This window comes from Dasypus novemcinctus, chromosome 10 (genome assembly GCF_030445035.2).
Source record: "Dasypus novemcinctus isolate mDasNov1 chromosome 10, mDasNov1.1.hap2, whole genome shotgun sequence".
In the NCBI taxonomy this organism is placed as follows: Eukaryota; Metazoa; Chordata; class Mammalia; order Cingulata; family Dasypodidae; genus Dasypus; species Dasypus novemcinctus.
In genome coordinates this window covers 76,284,984-76,298,548 of record NC_080682.1, presented here as the reverse complement: position 1 = coordinate 76,298,548, position 13,565 = coordinate 76,284,984, and the positions used below count along the sequence as shown (strand labels likewise).

At 54.3% G+C, this 13,565-nt stretch overlaps 1 protein-coding gene and 1 long non-coding RNA gene across 7 annotated transcripts in view; one reads left to right on the top strand and one right to left on the bottom strand.

Annotated features, from left to right (window-relative positions):
• Window positions 1–13,565, bottom strand: part of ABCC8 (ATP binding cassette subfamily C member 8) — a 75,602-nt gene that overhangs the window by 6,619 nt on the left and 55,418 nt on the right. For all 6 annotated transcript variants that reach the window (XM_058305673.2, XM_071218159.1, XM_058305674.2 and 3 more), the window contains 9 exons: window positions 13,129–13,209; window positions 11,503–11,640; window positions 9,995–10,120; window positions 7,250–7,349; window positions 6,791–7,032; window positions 6,515–6,681; window positions 5,394–5,463; window positions 4,546–4,703; window positions 2,719–2,811 (listed from right to left, as the gene is read on the bottom strand). In XM_058305673.2, coding sequence (XP_058161656.1) covers window positions 2,719–2,811; window positions 4,546–4,703; window positions 5,394–5,463; window positions 6,515–6,681; window positions 6,791–7,032; window positions 7,250–7,349; window positions 9,995–10,120; window positions 11,503–11,640; window positions 13,129–13,209 — 1,175 coding nt within the window. The remainder of the gene's footprint in view (window positions 1–2,718; window positions 2,812–4,545; window positions 4,704–5,393; window positions 5,464–6,514; window positions 6,682–6,790; window positions 7,033–7,249; window positions 7,350–9,994; window positions 10,121–11,502; window positions 11,641–13,128; window positions 13,210–13,565) is intronic.
• On the top strand, window positions 6,434–10,971 carry LOC131280055 (uncharacterized). The gene is made up of 2 exons (XR_009187626.1): window positions 6,434–6,943; window positions 8,016–10,971. It is a non-coding gene; the product is annotated as an uncharacterized lncRNA (long non-coding RNA).

Sequence of the window (13,565 nt, the reverse complement as noted above, 5' to 3'; positions counted from 1 at the left end):
CACTTGGCATCTGTTGAATGAATGAATGACTGAAGCCTTCCCTGACCTGCTAAGTAGAAGGGCCCTCTCTGCACAAGGAGCCCCGAAGGCCTCCTCCTGCCCTCAGGCCCTCATCACGCTCTCCTCTTGTTAATGCGCAGAGACCTGCCTCCTCTCCTGACCAGCCTGGGCTCCTGGCATCGCTCTTCTTGGCCAGCACCTCAGGCCTGCGGGCTTGGGCCAGGCCCAGAGGCGGGCAGGAGCGCTTGTCTGATGAATGAAAAGCTGTCCCAGTACATTGGTCTGACACAGGCTAAACGCAGGGGACTCCGAGGGACTCGAAATGCTCTCTCAGGCATTGGCTTTTCACTCCCAGGAGTGTTTGCTCTGCTCTGATTATTTCTGGGTGGAGGGTGTGTGAACTGTGTGTCTGAGGGGAGAGAGATGGGTCCCTGCGGTGTGAGGGAGTGTGCGGTGGCACCCCACGAGGTGGAGGCGTGTGGGTGTGTGATGTGTCGGAGGTGAGTGTGGACCGTCTGAAGGCTTCAAGTGTGTGCTGGAGGGGTGTGTGACAGGACAGGCTGAGGGGGGTGTGTGTGCATGCACGGGTGTGTGTGAGGTGGGAACTGAGACAGGTGTGGTCTGTGGAAAGCTTGGGAGCCAGGCACACCCAGGAGGGAGTCCGAGCATCATCACTTACTGGCCGCGTGTCAAGATCGAGGCTCAGTTTCCTCATCAGTCAAAATGGGGTTAGTGATACCTCCTTAACATAGCCTGAAACAACCTCTGCGAAACACTGAGCTGGTGCCAGGCACTCCTGAAACTCTTTTGGGAAAAAGCAGGAAAGGCCAGAAGTCAGCCAGGGCTGGGTTCCAAGCTCAACACACTGTGTGACCTCGGGTTGGCTACCCAGCCTCTCTGGGCCTCATTTCTTCGCCTGTAGAGTAGGGTTATTGTGAGATTTAATGAAATAATACAAACACAGCACTTAGCACAGTCCAGGCACGTGGCAAGTACATAATCAATAAATGCTAGTTAGCTCTCAATGGAGCAGGGTGCTGGGCTAAAGCCAATGAATTAAACAGCTACTTTCAAATTTAAAAATCATCCATCGTGGAAACACAGGGTATGGGAGGCCTCGCTGGATAGGAGGTCCTCTGACTGACCGTAGGGGCGGCTCGAGCCAGCAGTGTCTGTGGGTGGGTACAGGGTGCTGGGGTCCACTCACAGGAGGGCCCAGTTCACTCCAGGAAAGTTACAACCTCTCGGCCCCAGGCCCAGCCCGAAGGCCTCTGGAACCAGTTATAAGGGGGACATTGCCAAAACTGAGAGCAGAGGCGAGGTGCGGGAGGGGCTGAAGGGCCTGGAAGTTGAGGAAACTGGGAAGGTCAGGCTTAAGAAGAGAAAGAGGCTCGGATGAGACCCTAGAGCCATAGGCCAGTCTCCAAGGAGCTTTTGGGAGGAAGACAGCACGGGAAGCACTACCAGGGCTGCTTTAGGGCTCTGCTTTTCCTTCCTTTACTCAGGCAGGAGATGCCTAAGAGGTTGTCTTCCCACCCCGGTGCCCAGGGAGTGCCCTGAGGCAGCAGCACTGCTCCAGGGGGCTGGGCACCTCTCCCAGGGGAGGAGATACAAGCTTCTCCAGACTCCCAGCTGCTCCTGGAGCCCTAGGGTTACTCCTGGACACAGGGCTTGGAGTTGCACAGCCACTGCTCTACTCTGCACAACTGTGCCATCCTAGAAATAACCTGGAATCACTCTGGGTGAGGCTTAGTGCCCTGAGCCAAACTATCTGGGCTAGGGGTCTCTGGCCTGTCGGCTGGAGGAGAGAGGTCCCTATAGCTCATAGAGAGGCTAGAGAGGGGAGCAACAGCCCCGCCCTCTCCCCACGCAGCCTCAGGTGCTCCTGTCCAGCCCAGCAGCCCCACTTGGGGTGGCGAGAGGATGGCAGGAGCCCTGGAGTTTCCTGGGAATTCCTCTAGCCTGGTGAACTCTTCCCTACCATTTGAGTCGTAGCTCTGATGCCATCTTCTCCCCAAAGCCTTCCACAGCCTCCTCTCTTCTACCCACAGCCAGTGTCCCCCCTTCTTTCACAGTACCTGCCACATAGGTCTGTCCTGGCTGCTCAAAGCCTAGATTGTAAGTGCTTCCAGGAAACAGCTCTTCTGACTCATCTCTGGCTTTTTGGTGCCTGGCCTGGGATTTAGCACCTGATGGGGGCTCAGTTAATGTTTGTTGAATGAATGAGTAGGATCAAGTCTGGGCTTTGTGGGACCTTCCATAGAAGGCTACAGAACCTCTCTGAGCCTCACTTTCCTTATCTGTGAAACGGGAATGATCATGCCCAGCACTCAGGGTGGCAGGATGGAGTGAATGAGATTCATGTGTGCAGTACTCAGCACCCAGGGCATTCTCAACACAAGAAGGCCTCAGGGCTGGCCCACCCGATCCAAGGGCCTCTCTAGCGCTGACAAAGGAGGGCTTGTCCCAGCCTTGGTCTTTTCATATCCTGCCCTAATTCACAGAGGCCCTGGGCTTGTCTGCAGGGCTGGGCATCTCCTCGCTGGAGGCCTCTTAGATCACACGGCTGCAGCCCACGTGGCCTGTCCCTTCTGGGGACATCACGCAGACTTGGGGCTAAGGAGGGGTTAGGAGCTTTATTAGGTGGATTCCATGACCTGTGACCCTGGTCCCACTCACACTCCACCCCACATCCCAGGGGGGGACCAGGATGCATACCTGAAGGCCCGGATGGTGGTGAGACCTTCCACAGTTTCAGCAAAGTGTGAGAGCAGTGGGAGCTGGGTGGTGTCATCCAGCTGCTGCAGGTCCCTGCGCCCCCGGAGCAGAGCACAAAGGTTAAGAGGGCAGGTGCAGGGGTCACCCAGGTTTAAATCCTAGCTCAAACCCCTGCTACTCAGCGGGCAAATGTTCTCACCTCTCTAGGCCTCAGTTTCCCTATCTGTAAAGAGGGAAGACAATGGCACCACCCCGTAGAGCTGTTGTGAGGACTAAACAAGGTGGTTCACATAACGGCTTCAACAGGGCAGCCGGCGCTGTCACCCCATTGTCACCTGCCTCCCCTCGCACCTGGCGGTGGGCTTTGGCTGCATTACCTGGCTCAGGGGAAATGCTGAGCAGGCAGCATTGTTCCACTTTACAGGCGAATAGCCTGAACCTTGAAACAGCTGGTCAAAGGAACCAGCTTTGCCCAAACTCAAAGCTTTCAACACCTCCTGCCCTCCCTACCCCCAATAACCACAGCAGATTTCCACCTATCACAGGCCAGGAGCTAAAGAGCTCGTCAGGGAGGAAAAGTCAGGAGTTTCCACAGCAACAGAATTGCCTCCTGCTCCCCACAGCTGCTCCTGGACAGGCACGTGAGTGCTGGGTAGGCCAGGTTGGGACGGAGGGAGCAGCTTTCCTGGACAAATCGTCTCCTGGGCCAGAGTGGGTACCAGAGCAACAGGGCAATCTCCCAGGCAGCAGACGTGAGCTCTGTGGAACAGCCTGTATTCTGTGATTATCACACACCATGTTCCTTGTGGGTGCCAGGGGATTCTGGACACCCTGACAAAAGGCCCATTACACAAATGTTGATCCTTGTGGGTCAGGTAATTATGAACAGAATGCATCTGAAGGTAATTATTACTATTGCTAATAAGAATTCTGACTCCAGTTTCTAACCAACTATGTGCCCTTGGGAAAGGTACCTAGCCTTTCTGACCAGCCCGTGGGAAGGAATACATTTTACGTTGCAGTCAGTATCACCTACATGACCAAGGCAAAACTGATGTTCTTTATGTGAAGACAGTCTTCTAGTTTTCCTTTTATTTCTCTGAAAAAATAACCCACGATCTTGGCTGCATGACCCAGTAATGGGTTGTAATGGGTAGTTTGAGAAACATCAGCCTAGAGGTTCTATAAAATTATCCCCATAACTCTTTGAGCCATTGCGCTTAAGAGAATCACTCCCAGAAAGAACTTTCTAGAGAATGTCCTTAGGAACAGTTGAGCAGGAAGGAGGTGAATGTGACTCCAGGGCCCGGGAGGGCAGTGCCAGCAGAAGGGCTGGGAAGGCTCCTCCCGCCCAGACTTCCAGCCACGCTCTGGGTTCCTGTGGGCTGGGGGTACGGCTGCCCTAACATCCATCCCATCAGGTGCCCTCGGGTCACCCCCTCCCATGATTTCACACATCAGCCACTGGCCTTGACTGGGCATCACCCAACTCTCCTGGGAAGCGTTTTGGCCAACTGTATGAAGAGCATAAATGTGTGCCTCCACTGCCCTAGCAATTCCATTGCTGACAATATATCCCAAGGAGATCATTCAGATCTTAACTGCAGTGCACGTGTGTGTGCTAACAGATGGTTATATTAGGCTGGTAGAATACGGGGACCTCTAGTTCCTTTATTTCTATTTTCTTTTTTGGGGGGAGCATGGTTGTACTGCTTTGACGATGACAATTCTGATAAAGGTACCAAACTGCCCATTGCGAAGCAACGCCCACCCTTCCCTCTCCCCCTCCCCACACAACCCCCAGAGGCTGGCAAAAGCTGCCATCACCTGGATGCCACCCGGAAGTACTTCTGGATGAAGTAGCACACGATGGCCAGAGGCAAGAGGGCGACCAGGAACACGGGGGTGACGTAGGAGATGACAGTCAGGGCTGAGACGCAAAGCAGCGTGGAGCGGCTCAGGCACTCCAGCGTGGACGGGATGTGCTGGGCAGGCGAGGGGGAAGGGGGAGGTCAGAGTCCAGGAAGGGGCCAGCTCCAGGAAGCAAGTCTCCGGAGGGCAGGGGCGGGCAGTGGAATTCCTGACACCCTCTCTGGGAGTTTGTGGCACATGGGGCATCTTGCTTAATTAAGAAGGCAAATTCTCCTATAGGGCTAGGGCACATTTCAAAGCAGCCACGAAGGCTGTCACGGTGTCTCAAGTCCTACACTTGAACTTCTAATCTCTCACGGCATTCAAGAGTGTTTTATATTTATGTTCGTTGTGCTACCTGCTGCCAGGTTTTGCTCTCTCACTTTATTAAGTCTTATCTCTCCACCCGCACGTAAGAGAGCAGGGATGAGGATTTGGTTTTCTCACCGTCTAGCACAAGGATAAAAAAAAAGTGCAGACTGAATCAAAATGAGCGTTCTTCACAAAATCAGCCACTTTGGTTCAGAATATGCTGGAACCTTACTGGAGTGAGCCGGAGGGGTCTTGCTTCCCCCAGCCTCATTATGAGGGCCTTACCGGGAAGGCCCAGAGCCTGGCGGCAGCACTGTAATCAGATGGGATAACCCCTGGCCGCCGCCCCCAGGGCTTTAATTGCCTCGTCTGGGGAACAGGGCACCACACAGGAAAGGTGCTCAGGGGCTGGCCCTTCTCTGAACTAGGGAAACAGGCCCCAGTGCTCTTACCTGGTCTATGGTGTTACAGTCAGATGAAAATCTGTTTAGGATGCTTCCGAGGGGCGTGGTCTCGAAAAACCTACGAGGCAACCAGAGGAACAGTAGCTCATTCATTTGCTTCCTGCTTATTGAATGAAAGTGGCTATTCCTTTTTTTTTTTTTTTTAATTATTTAAGTGTCTCTGGAGTCATCTGTGGAAATGTCCAGGAAGCTGGTTCTGGCTTTCCAGGGGTGGTCACCTCGGCAGGTCTGCAGACATCTGGGCTGTGTTCCTAAATTCCCGCAGCTGCCCAAATGGGTGCTGGCCCCTCCCTAGCCTCTCTGACTCCCAAGCCCCTGTGTGACTGCTGCCACCTTGCTCAGCTCCCAGCTGGCCTGACACAGCAGCTGTCCTCCCGGGGGACACAGACTCCTCTCCTGCGGGGAGGAAGGGTCCTGGGGACGGCCTGTCAGCTGGCTGAGCTATGAGGCCATGCTGGTTGTCATCACTCTGGCTGTGACACGGAGTCGGCCTGACCTCAACAGGAGAATTCTAGAACCACAGATCTGGGGCAAATAGAGGGTAATCAAACGTTGAGGCTGTGTCTGTGGCCACAGAGCCAGTCATGAGGCTTCAAAGTAGAAAGTGGAGTCAGACAGGGAGGGCTGCCTTGGCAAGGGGCCAGGAAGCCTGTTCGCCTGTTGTGTTTTTAAACCTAATTGGTCAACTGACCTGGCACTGGGCAGTGGCAACCTTCAGTCTCTTTCACTCCAGATGGCCTTGGTGGTTTTTATCCATGCCATTACAGGAGATTAGAGCAGCTACTTCTGGCTCCCCAGGGTGAGAGCCTGCAGGCTGGCTGCGGGAGGAGGGGGCCGGGAGGGGAGGCAGCTGAAACTAACATTTGCGCAGAGGCTGCTGGACGTTCCCTTTGAAGGACTGTGTGGCAATTAGATTAGATAACAAGGTAATGCTTGGCCAGGCTGTGAACGCCTCTCCCTCTGCCTGCCTCTGCCTCCTGCCCCGAGGAGGGCACTTTCACACACTGTCTCCTTGAGTCATCCCACAGGCCTGTGAAGGAGGCCCTCCAGCCCCATCTCAGAGACGAAGAACCTCAGAGGAAAGCAGCGACGTGCCCTCAGAGTGGTACCTCATGGGGGCCAGGATGATCTGGTTCAGCAGGCTGCGGTGCAGCCTCTTGGCCACCTTCAGCCCAGTCCACTCCACGGTGACAGACGTGACGAGGCACAGCACGATGCCGAGGCTGCAGAGCACGGTGAACACCATGGCGTAGACCGTCTGGTCGAGGGAGCACTCCTGGGCCGGGCAGACAATGAGCTGGGGTCCCGGGGGTGCCTGTTGGCTCAGCCCCGTCCCGCCCCCCCCCCCCGCCCCCGGCCCCTGCTGTGGGGCCTCCAGCCCATACCCGGCCGAGGGAGCAGTTTCTGGCCGTGGGGCTCAGGGTCAGGGCGCTGTCGGTCCACTTGGCCAGCCAGTAGTCGATGGCCACCAGGACCATGTGCTTGAGCAGCTGGGAGAAGACGAGCAGCGACAGGAGCAGCACGCCGGCCGACGACAGGTACTTGGCGCAGGCCCGCCACGGGATCTTGGCCCGCTGGTGCAGTAGCGAGGACAGGTTGTCCTCCTCCTCGCTCTCGGCCACCTCCTCTGCAGGCCGCAAGAACCCACCCTGTGGTTCCCCTGCACATCTCTCTAAGGGTGACTCAGGGGGTATTTTATCCCCACTTACAGGTGGGGAAACTGAGGCACCCAGAAGGGAGGTGATTAATCAAAGGCACACCATCTCATCATCAACCCCAAACCTTAGAGTCCCCATGGTCTAGGAGGCCTCCAAACAGCTCATTCCCAGCTCCACCGTCTGTACCTTCCTCCTCCTCGTCATCCTGCAGAAGGCCATCTCTTGAGGACATGGTTCGCAGCAGGCCCTGGGGTGGCTCCGTGGCTTTCCTCTCCGTGATGGTCTCCTGAAGGGCAGATGGGGCCTGGCCAATGTCTTTAGGAGGTCAGGAGGGAGACGGATGGAGGGCAACCACCAGGGTTCCTAAGGGGCTGCTGCCTGGGGGAGGGTCCAGAGCAGTGCTGGTGTGGGCTGGTCCCACTCTGGGATGGAACTGCTAGGCCTTGTCTAGCCTGGCCTTCAGGGCCCTGGCCATCTGGATGCTTGGCTGCCTAAACCACGGGAGGAGGGAGAGCAGTGAAGGGCCGGAGCTCCCGGCTGGGTCCTCTCCCCACTAGGAGGAGCCTGACCGTGGCACAGAGCGCCAGAGGTGGGGGGTCAAGGAAGGAGGTGGGCAGACTCTGCAGATCTGAAGGTGCTGAGGTTCCATGGAGGCAGCAGCCTAGGAGTGAGGGGACCGGGTTCCAGATCTGAGTGACAACTCACACCCCTCTCCAGTAGGCCTTGAGCGCTGCTCCTCACTGTGCTAAGGGTTCTAAATATGTTCCTTTATGTAATCCTCATGGCACTGTAGAGAGGTCGGCTTTATTATCCCATTTTACAGACAGGCAAGCTGAAGTCCAAAGAGGTTAAATAATTGGCCCAAGGTCACCCAGACAGTGAAATGTGGAGCTGGGATCTGACCAGGTCTGCTTGGTACTAAGCCTGCACCTGGACCTCTGTATTCCACTAGCCTCAGCCTGGGACCAGACTCGAGGGGAAATATATTAATAGAAGAGGAAGAGAATCCACGCCCTGACTTCAAGGCCCTCCTAATTCCATCCAGAGGAGAACACCAACGAGGCAAACTTCAATAACAGCATCTTCACGTATGCACAGGACGCTCCTGCACGCTGCCTTCTAAGGCTCCCTCCAGCCACTCTTTCCGTCCTGTCCTCCCACTACTTCAATACCTGCCGCCAAGGTCTGTTTCCCACCCCCAGGGGTGCAGCTTCCCTCTGGGCATAGCAGCCCATCCTCCACCCCATCCCAGCTGGGCTGGCTCACACTGTCAGTCCCAGCGACGAGCTGATGAGGCCGAAGCATCTGCATCTTAGCCAAGGACTCATTCTCCACTCCCAGAAAACCCGTTAAAGAATGACTCAAATGGTGGAATTACTGGCTTAAAGAAAGAGGCATTTGGAGAGCTAGAGATTCTCAAACTCAGAGAGTACAGATAGACCAGTCCCACATCTGGCAGAAAATCTGCTCCACCAATCCCTGAACTAGGAAAAAATCCAGTCTTTCTGGAGTCCTCCAGGGATGCACCCTGGCCCCGGGGAGGAGGAGTTTAAAGCCCCAAGGCGATAGTCCCAGGTGATATTTAAATCCTTGACTGACATGGCCAGTGGGGCCCACCCAGTGGACTGTCCGGGCAGATGCTGTAGGAGATGGACACATTTGTCTTGCTCAGTATTTACTCCTTTCCCTCATCAGCTAACAGCACCCTAATACCCCTGTGGGGTACCACTCCTCCCCATTCTGAGGCTCTGCAAATCAGGGAGGGAAGCTGATCACTCTCCCTGGCCCCAGGTGCAGGCACGTGGCCGAGCCTTGGCCAATGATGGCATTCCACATCCCTGGCCATGACGATTTGCTCAGGGGTGAGCACATGACCCTGCCGGACCAATGAGAGGCAGCCCTGGGACTTTTTGCTAAACTGTGAAAGAAGTACTCTCTCTTTGCCAGAGTTCTTGAACTGAGCAAAAGTAAGCTTGAGATTGGTGATGGTCCTCACTGCCATGTGAGAATGAAAGCAACGTGAGAGGAGCAGAACCACGAGATGGGGAGAAACAGATTCCCAATGACACTGTTTGACTACCTAGATCCAGCTGTACCTGAAGCTGTGATATTTTTTTTCTTTTAGCTTACAGAAAGACCTGCCTTTAGAATCACCTTAACACAAAAGCTCCCAGTGCCCATCCATGGCAGAAACCTCGTGCAGGACCCTCCAGCTTCGTTCCTCCAGGATGGAGCTAAGGGGTCCAGAGAAGCCCTGCCCAGATGAGACACAAACTGGGGCTGCTCTGGGGGCTGCATCTCATTAGTTACCTCCCACAAGGGGTAAAGTCCTGCGAGCCTTTTTTGCTGGAAGGATTGGAGTGTTACAAGGGAATAGGCAGGGAGCTAGGAGTAGCCAGGAACCTTTTAAATCATGGGCTGGGGGCAGGGGAGGTTTAGTCTTGCCAAATAATGTTATTGGATGGTTCTGGGTTCTGGGCTTCTAGATTCTTGGCTTAAGCACCTGCGTATAGGGTAGGTAAGGGAGGAAAGAGTTTATTAAGAAACAAGAAAACGAGAAAAGTACATGGTCTGAGGCATGGACTACGGGCGTACTGCAGGGTGAGTTGTGTCCTATGATACTTCTTTTGGTTTTATGAGCCAATAAATCCTTAACTCTCCCTTTTTTCTTGGCTTAGCCAGTTTGACATTTTGAAACTTGTAACTAAATGTTATCTATCTTAGGCTAAGAGGAAGGTGCCCACTTGAGGTGGCTCTGGGCAGCCAGCACAGGTCCTGGCTCTCTTCTGCTGGGAGTGAGTTCATGCCCAGCTCGCACATCTGTCCCTGGGGCTTCCTTGGGCAGGGAGGGAAGGGACGCCTTTATAAGTCCTGGTCCCCACAGAACCTTCCCCTCCTGGGCTGGCTGCCTGGCGCCCAGGGCACGCCTACCTTCTCCAGCTCTTGGTCCTGCCGGTTCATGAGAGTCTTCCAGTGCTCAAACAGCTGGCACTCGGACCTCTGGAAGTCCTTGAGCGTGCCCTCCCTCTGGATGGTGCCGTCCTTCATAGCGATGATCTGAAAGAGCAGAAACAAATCCAGCCCCACGGCGGTGGGGAGAGGGGCTGGTGGTCTCACGGCCTGACTCAGGAGCCTACCCTGGAGGTGCATACATTCCCCCCACACACAAACCGCTTCCTGCTCGCCCCTGGTTGCCTCCGGTTGGTAATAGGCTTTGCAGAGCAAACTAGTGCATCCTGCTCCAGCTAGCTGCTTACCCCCAGGCCCCCCGACGGCAGCTGTAGTCATACTCTTACTGGGCTGATTGCCCTCAACCCTTAGCTACTTCCAGTCGGTCTGGTAGATCCCACCAGGGCTTGGCAAAACACATGGTGGTTTGTCTGTGGTCGCCTCTTTGAAGTCAGTAAAACTTGCTTTGTTGGAAACACTCAATGATGTTCTTTAGACTTGTCTTTAGTTCAGACGCCTGCTCCTCGCACCACCCCCACCCCACGCAGGGGTCCAGGGAGCCACGCCCAGGAGCCCTGTTACTGACGGAGGCCCCAGGACTGGGCACCTCGGGGTCTGCCTTCTCTGGACTCACAATTGTCCTGACCAGGGTCAGCACAGAAACTCAGAAACAAACCTGCTCCTGTTTTTATACACACATACACACACACACATATATATATATATATATTTTTTTCTTCAAGTCTGGATTTTTTGTGTGTGTCTTTTTTATAGTGGATGGGGTCTCATCATACATAGAAGGAAGGCTTATTTGGGGGACTAGCAGGGCCATTTGGCACAGGCTTAAGCTCAGGGGCACGTCAAATTTTGATGACTCTTCAGGGGCATATTTATACAGGGAGTTAGGCAGGGCCCAGATTTCATTTCCATCTTAAAAAATAAAAGTGTTTTCCTATTAATTGAAAAGTACTATTGTCAACATACTGGATAGTATGGGAATTTAGTTCATGTGGGGGCTTCACAAAATCGCCTTCTATTGATAATATTCAAGTTTTTTTCCAAGTGCTATTGTTTGTTTTCATATTTCCATCTGATCCAAACTGAAATCCGTCCAAATCTGAGTGTTGGGGGGCTCCTCCATCCAAATAGGCAGTTCCCAAGGTCAAGGAGATGGGCTATCAAACTGGGCCAGAATCAGAAGGTGGGAAATGAGTGTCCCCTTACTTCTGAGACTTCCTGGCGGCAGCTTTGAGTATATCCACAGGGGCCCCCGGCCAGGGTAGGGAATATCAGTGGGCCCAGGTGATGGGTGCAGGGTCTCCCTGAGCCGCCCAGTCCAGGGCTGGCCAGCCCACCTAAAACTGCCCAGTGTTGGTCTCTACTGCTCTGTGGCCCACGTGCTTCTACTGAGACACCGGGGCGAGGCCTGTGCAGGTGCCCGCCCGCCCCTTCCTCAGCCCTCCACAAACTGAGCCCCCGTGGGCCCTTACCCAGTCTGCATGGGGCAGGTACTGCAGCTTGTGGGTCACTAGGACCACTGTCCTCTGGTCATCCCGGAGCAGCTCAAGGATCCCTGCCTGCATCAGGTGGTCACTCAGATGGACATCCAGAGCCGAGAAGGGGTCATCCTGGGCAGGGGAGAGAAGGTGGAGGCAGGTGTCGGAGGGTGGGGTGGGCAGTAACAGTGAGCAGAAAAACCCACCTGTAGTGTTGCAGCTGTGGTTCAGGGACTAAGAGTAATTCGCTTTGTGGCCTTGAACAACTTACCCAGCCGCTCTGGACCTCAGTTGCCCCATTTCTAAATGGGGCTGTTATCACTGATTCCCAGACAGATCTAATCACTTCACTTCCTGACGCCCCATTACCGATACAGTCCAAATGCTTTAGCACACTGTTCCAGACCTTTCACAGCCCGCCCAGTCTTCCTTTCCAGCTTCACTTCCCACCTGTCCTGTGCAAATTCCTCCACTAAAGGCTGCAGGGAAGGTGCCATTCCAAGGCCTCTGCTTGACGTGCTGTTCCACCTTTTGTCTGCCTGGTGAACTCCTACTCATCCTTCAGTGCTCCACCAAGCACTAGCCCTGATTGGGTCCTTTCCTGACCCCACGTCTACCCGTCCTCCCTTTCTGTTACAGTGATATCTGCGCCATGAATGGAGACTCTCTGTGCACTGTGCCTGAGAGAGGAGGAGCTTAATAAACGTTTGCTGTAATGAAGTATCCATTGTACTTTTCTCTGAGAGGGTTGTTGGAAGTTCACAAAGGATCACGAAGGGGCCGGTGCTTTGTACAGTACTGTGCAGGAGTCAGATGGCAACAAAGACTTTGAACCTTTAAATTATGAAGTGCATTTGTTGGGGCTTGTGTGTTTGTGGGAAAGGGAATAAAGCAGGGACCAGGGACCTGGAATTCCTTGTTCCAGCTCCCTGTCTCCTTCTTTCTGATTAACTGAAACACTTTAAGAGCCTCCTCTAGGAAGCCCTCCCTGATTACTCCAGCCTTGACAGTTGTCTCCCTGGACAAGGCCTCTCATAGTCTGTGCCACACACTTTGGCTCTAAATTGGCCTGTGGCTCCTGAGTATGGATACACTGCCTCCCTAATCAGACCTTAAACCTTGGTCTTAGAATTCTTCCATATCAACCAAGGCTGCTGAGACAGAGTTTGGCATGAAGTAGGGTAGGGATAGTAAATAAGTTTTATTTCATATTTGGTTGCTACCAGTTGCCTGGCATGTTGTATTGAGAAGGATTCTGAGGCCCAGTTTAGTTTCCATGGGAAAGAATGCAGTGATCAATCAGCGTGTCTCTCCTGGCACAACACGGGAAGTAGCAGCCCACATCCCATGTACCTGCCGTTCTGAATAAGGGTTGCTCGACTGGGGAGGCAGCCTGGAGCTACTCCCTGCCCTCCCCCACATGCAGGGCTCTGTGTGAGGATCATGGTGGGTCACTTCAGCAATCCCTGCCTCAGTTTCCCCAGCAGTGAGCTACGTAGATAACATCTATGGCAGGAGAGATTTGGGCCTGGAGAGGGGGTGTGAGGTTGTGGGGTAATGGTGTAGGCCAGGGGGGCAGCCAGAGAAAAGGCACCCAGGCAGGCTGGCGGGCTCACTCACCAAGAAGACGACGTGGGCGTGCTGGTAGAGGGCTCGGGCCACGCTGATTCGCTGGCGCTGACCCCCAGACAGGTTGATCCCCTGTCACCAAAGGGGAGAAGCGGGTCAAGTCCTCGCTGCCCTTCCATGGGAGAGTGTCCTGCCGCCTACTCGACCAAGAGCTCTTCGGGAACAGAGGCCTGGCTCTGTCCACATAGAAGGAATTTATACAGGTTTATGGAATTCATTCAGAAGTGGGGAGCATGTACCCAAGTCTGAAGCGTCATCACACAGGTGCCTGGAACCACCTGACCAATGAAAACCAAGGCCGAGGAAGTAGGGACTTAAATTGTGCCCAAGGAGGATTAGCACCAGAGGGGACTGTCACGGGAGAATTACTTCCAGGCTAATGGAGAGTGACCGCGAACAGTACAATCCTGGGTCTAGCACCGTGCAGT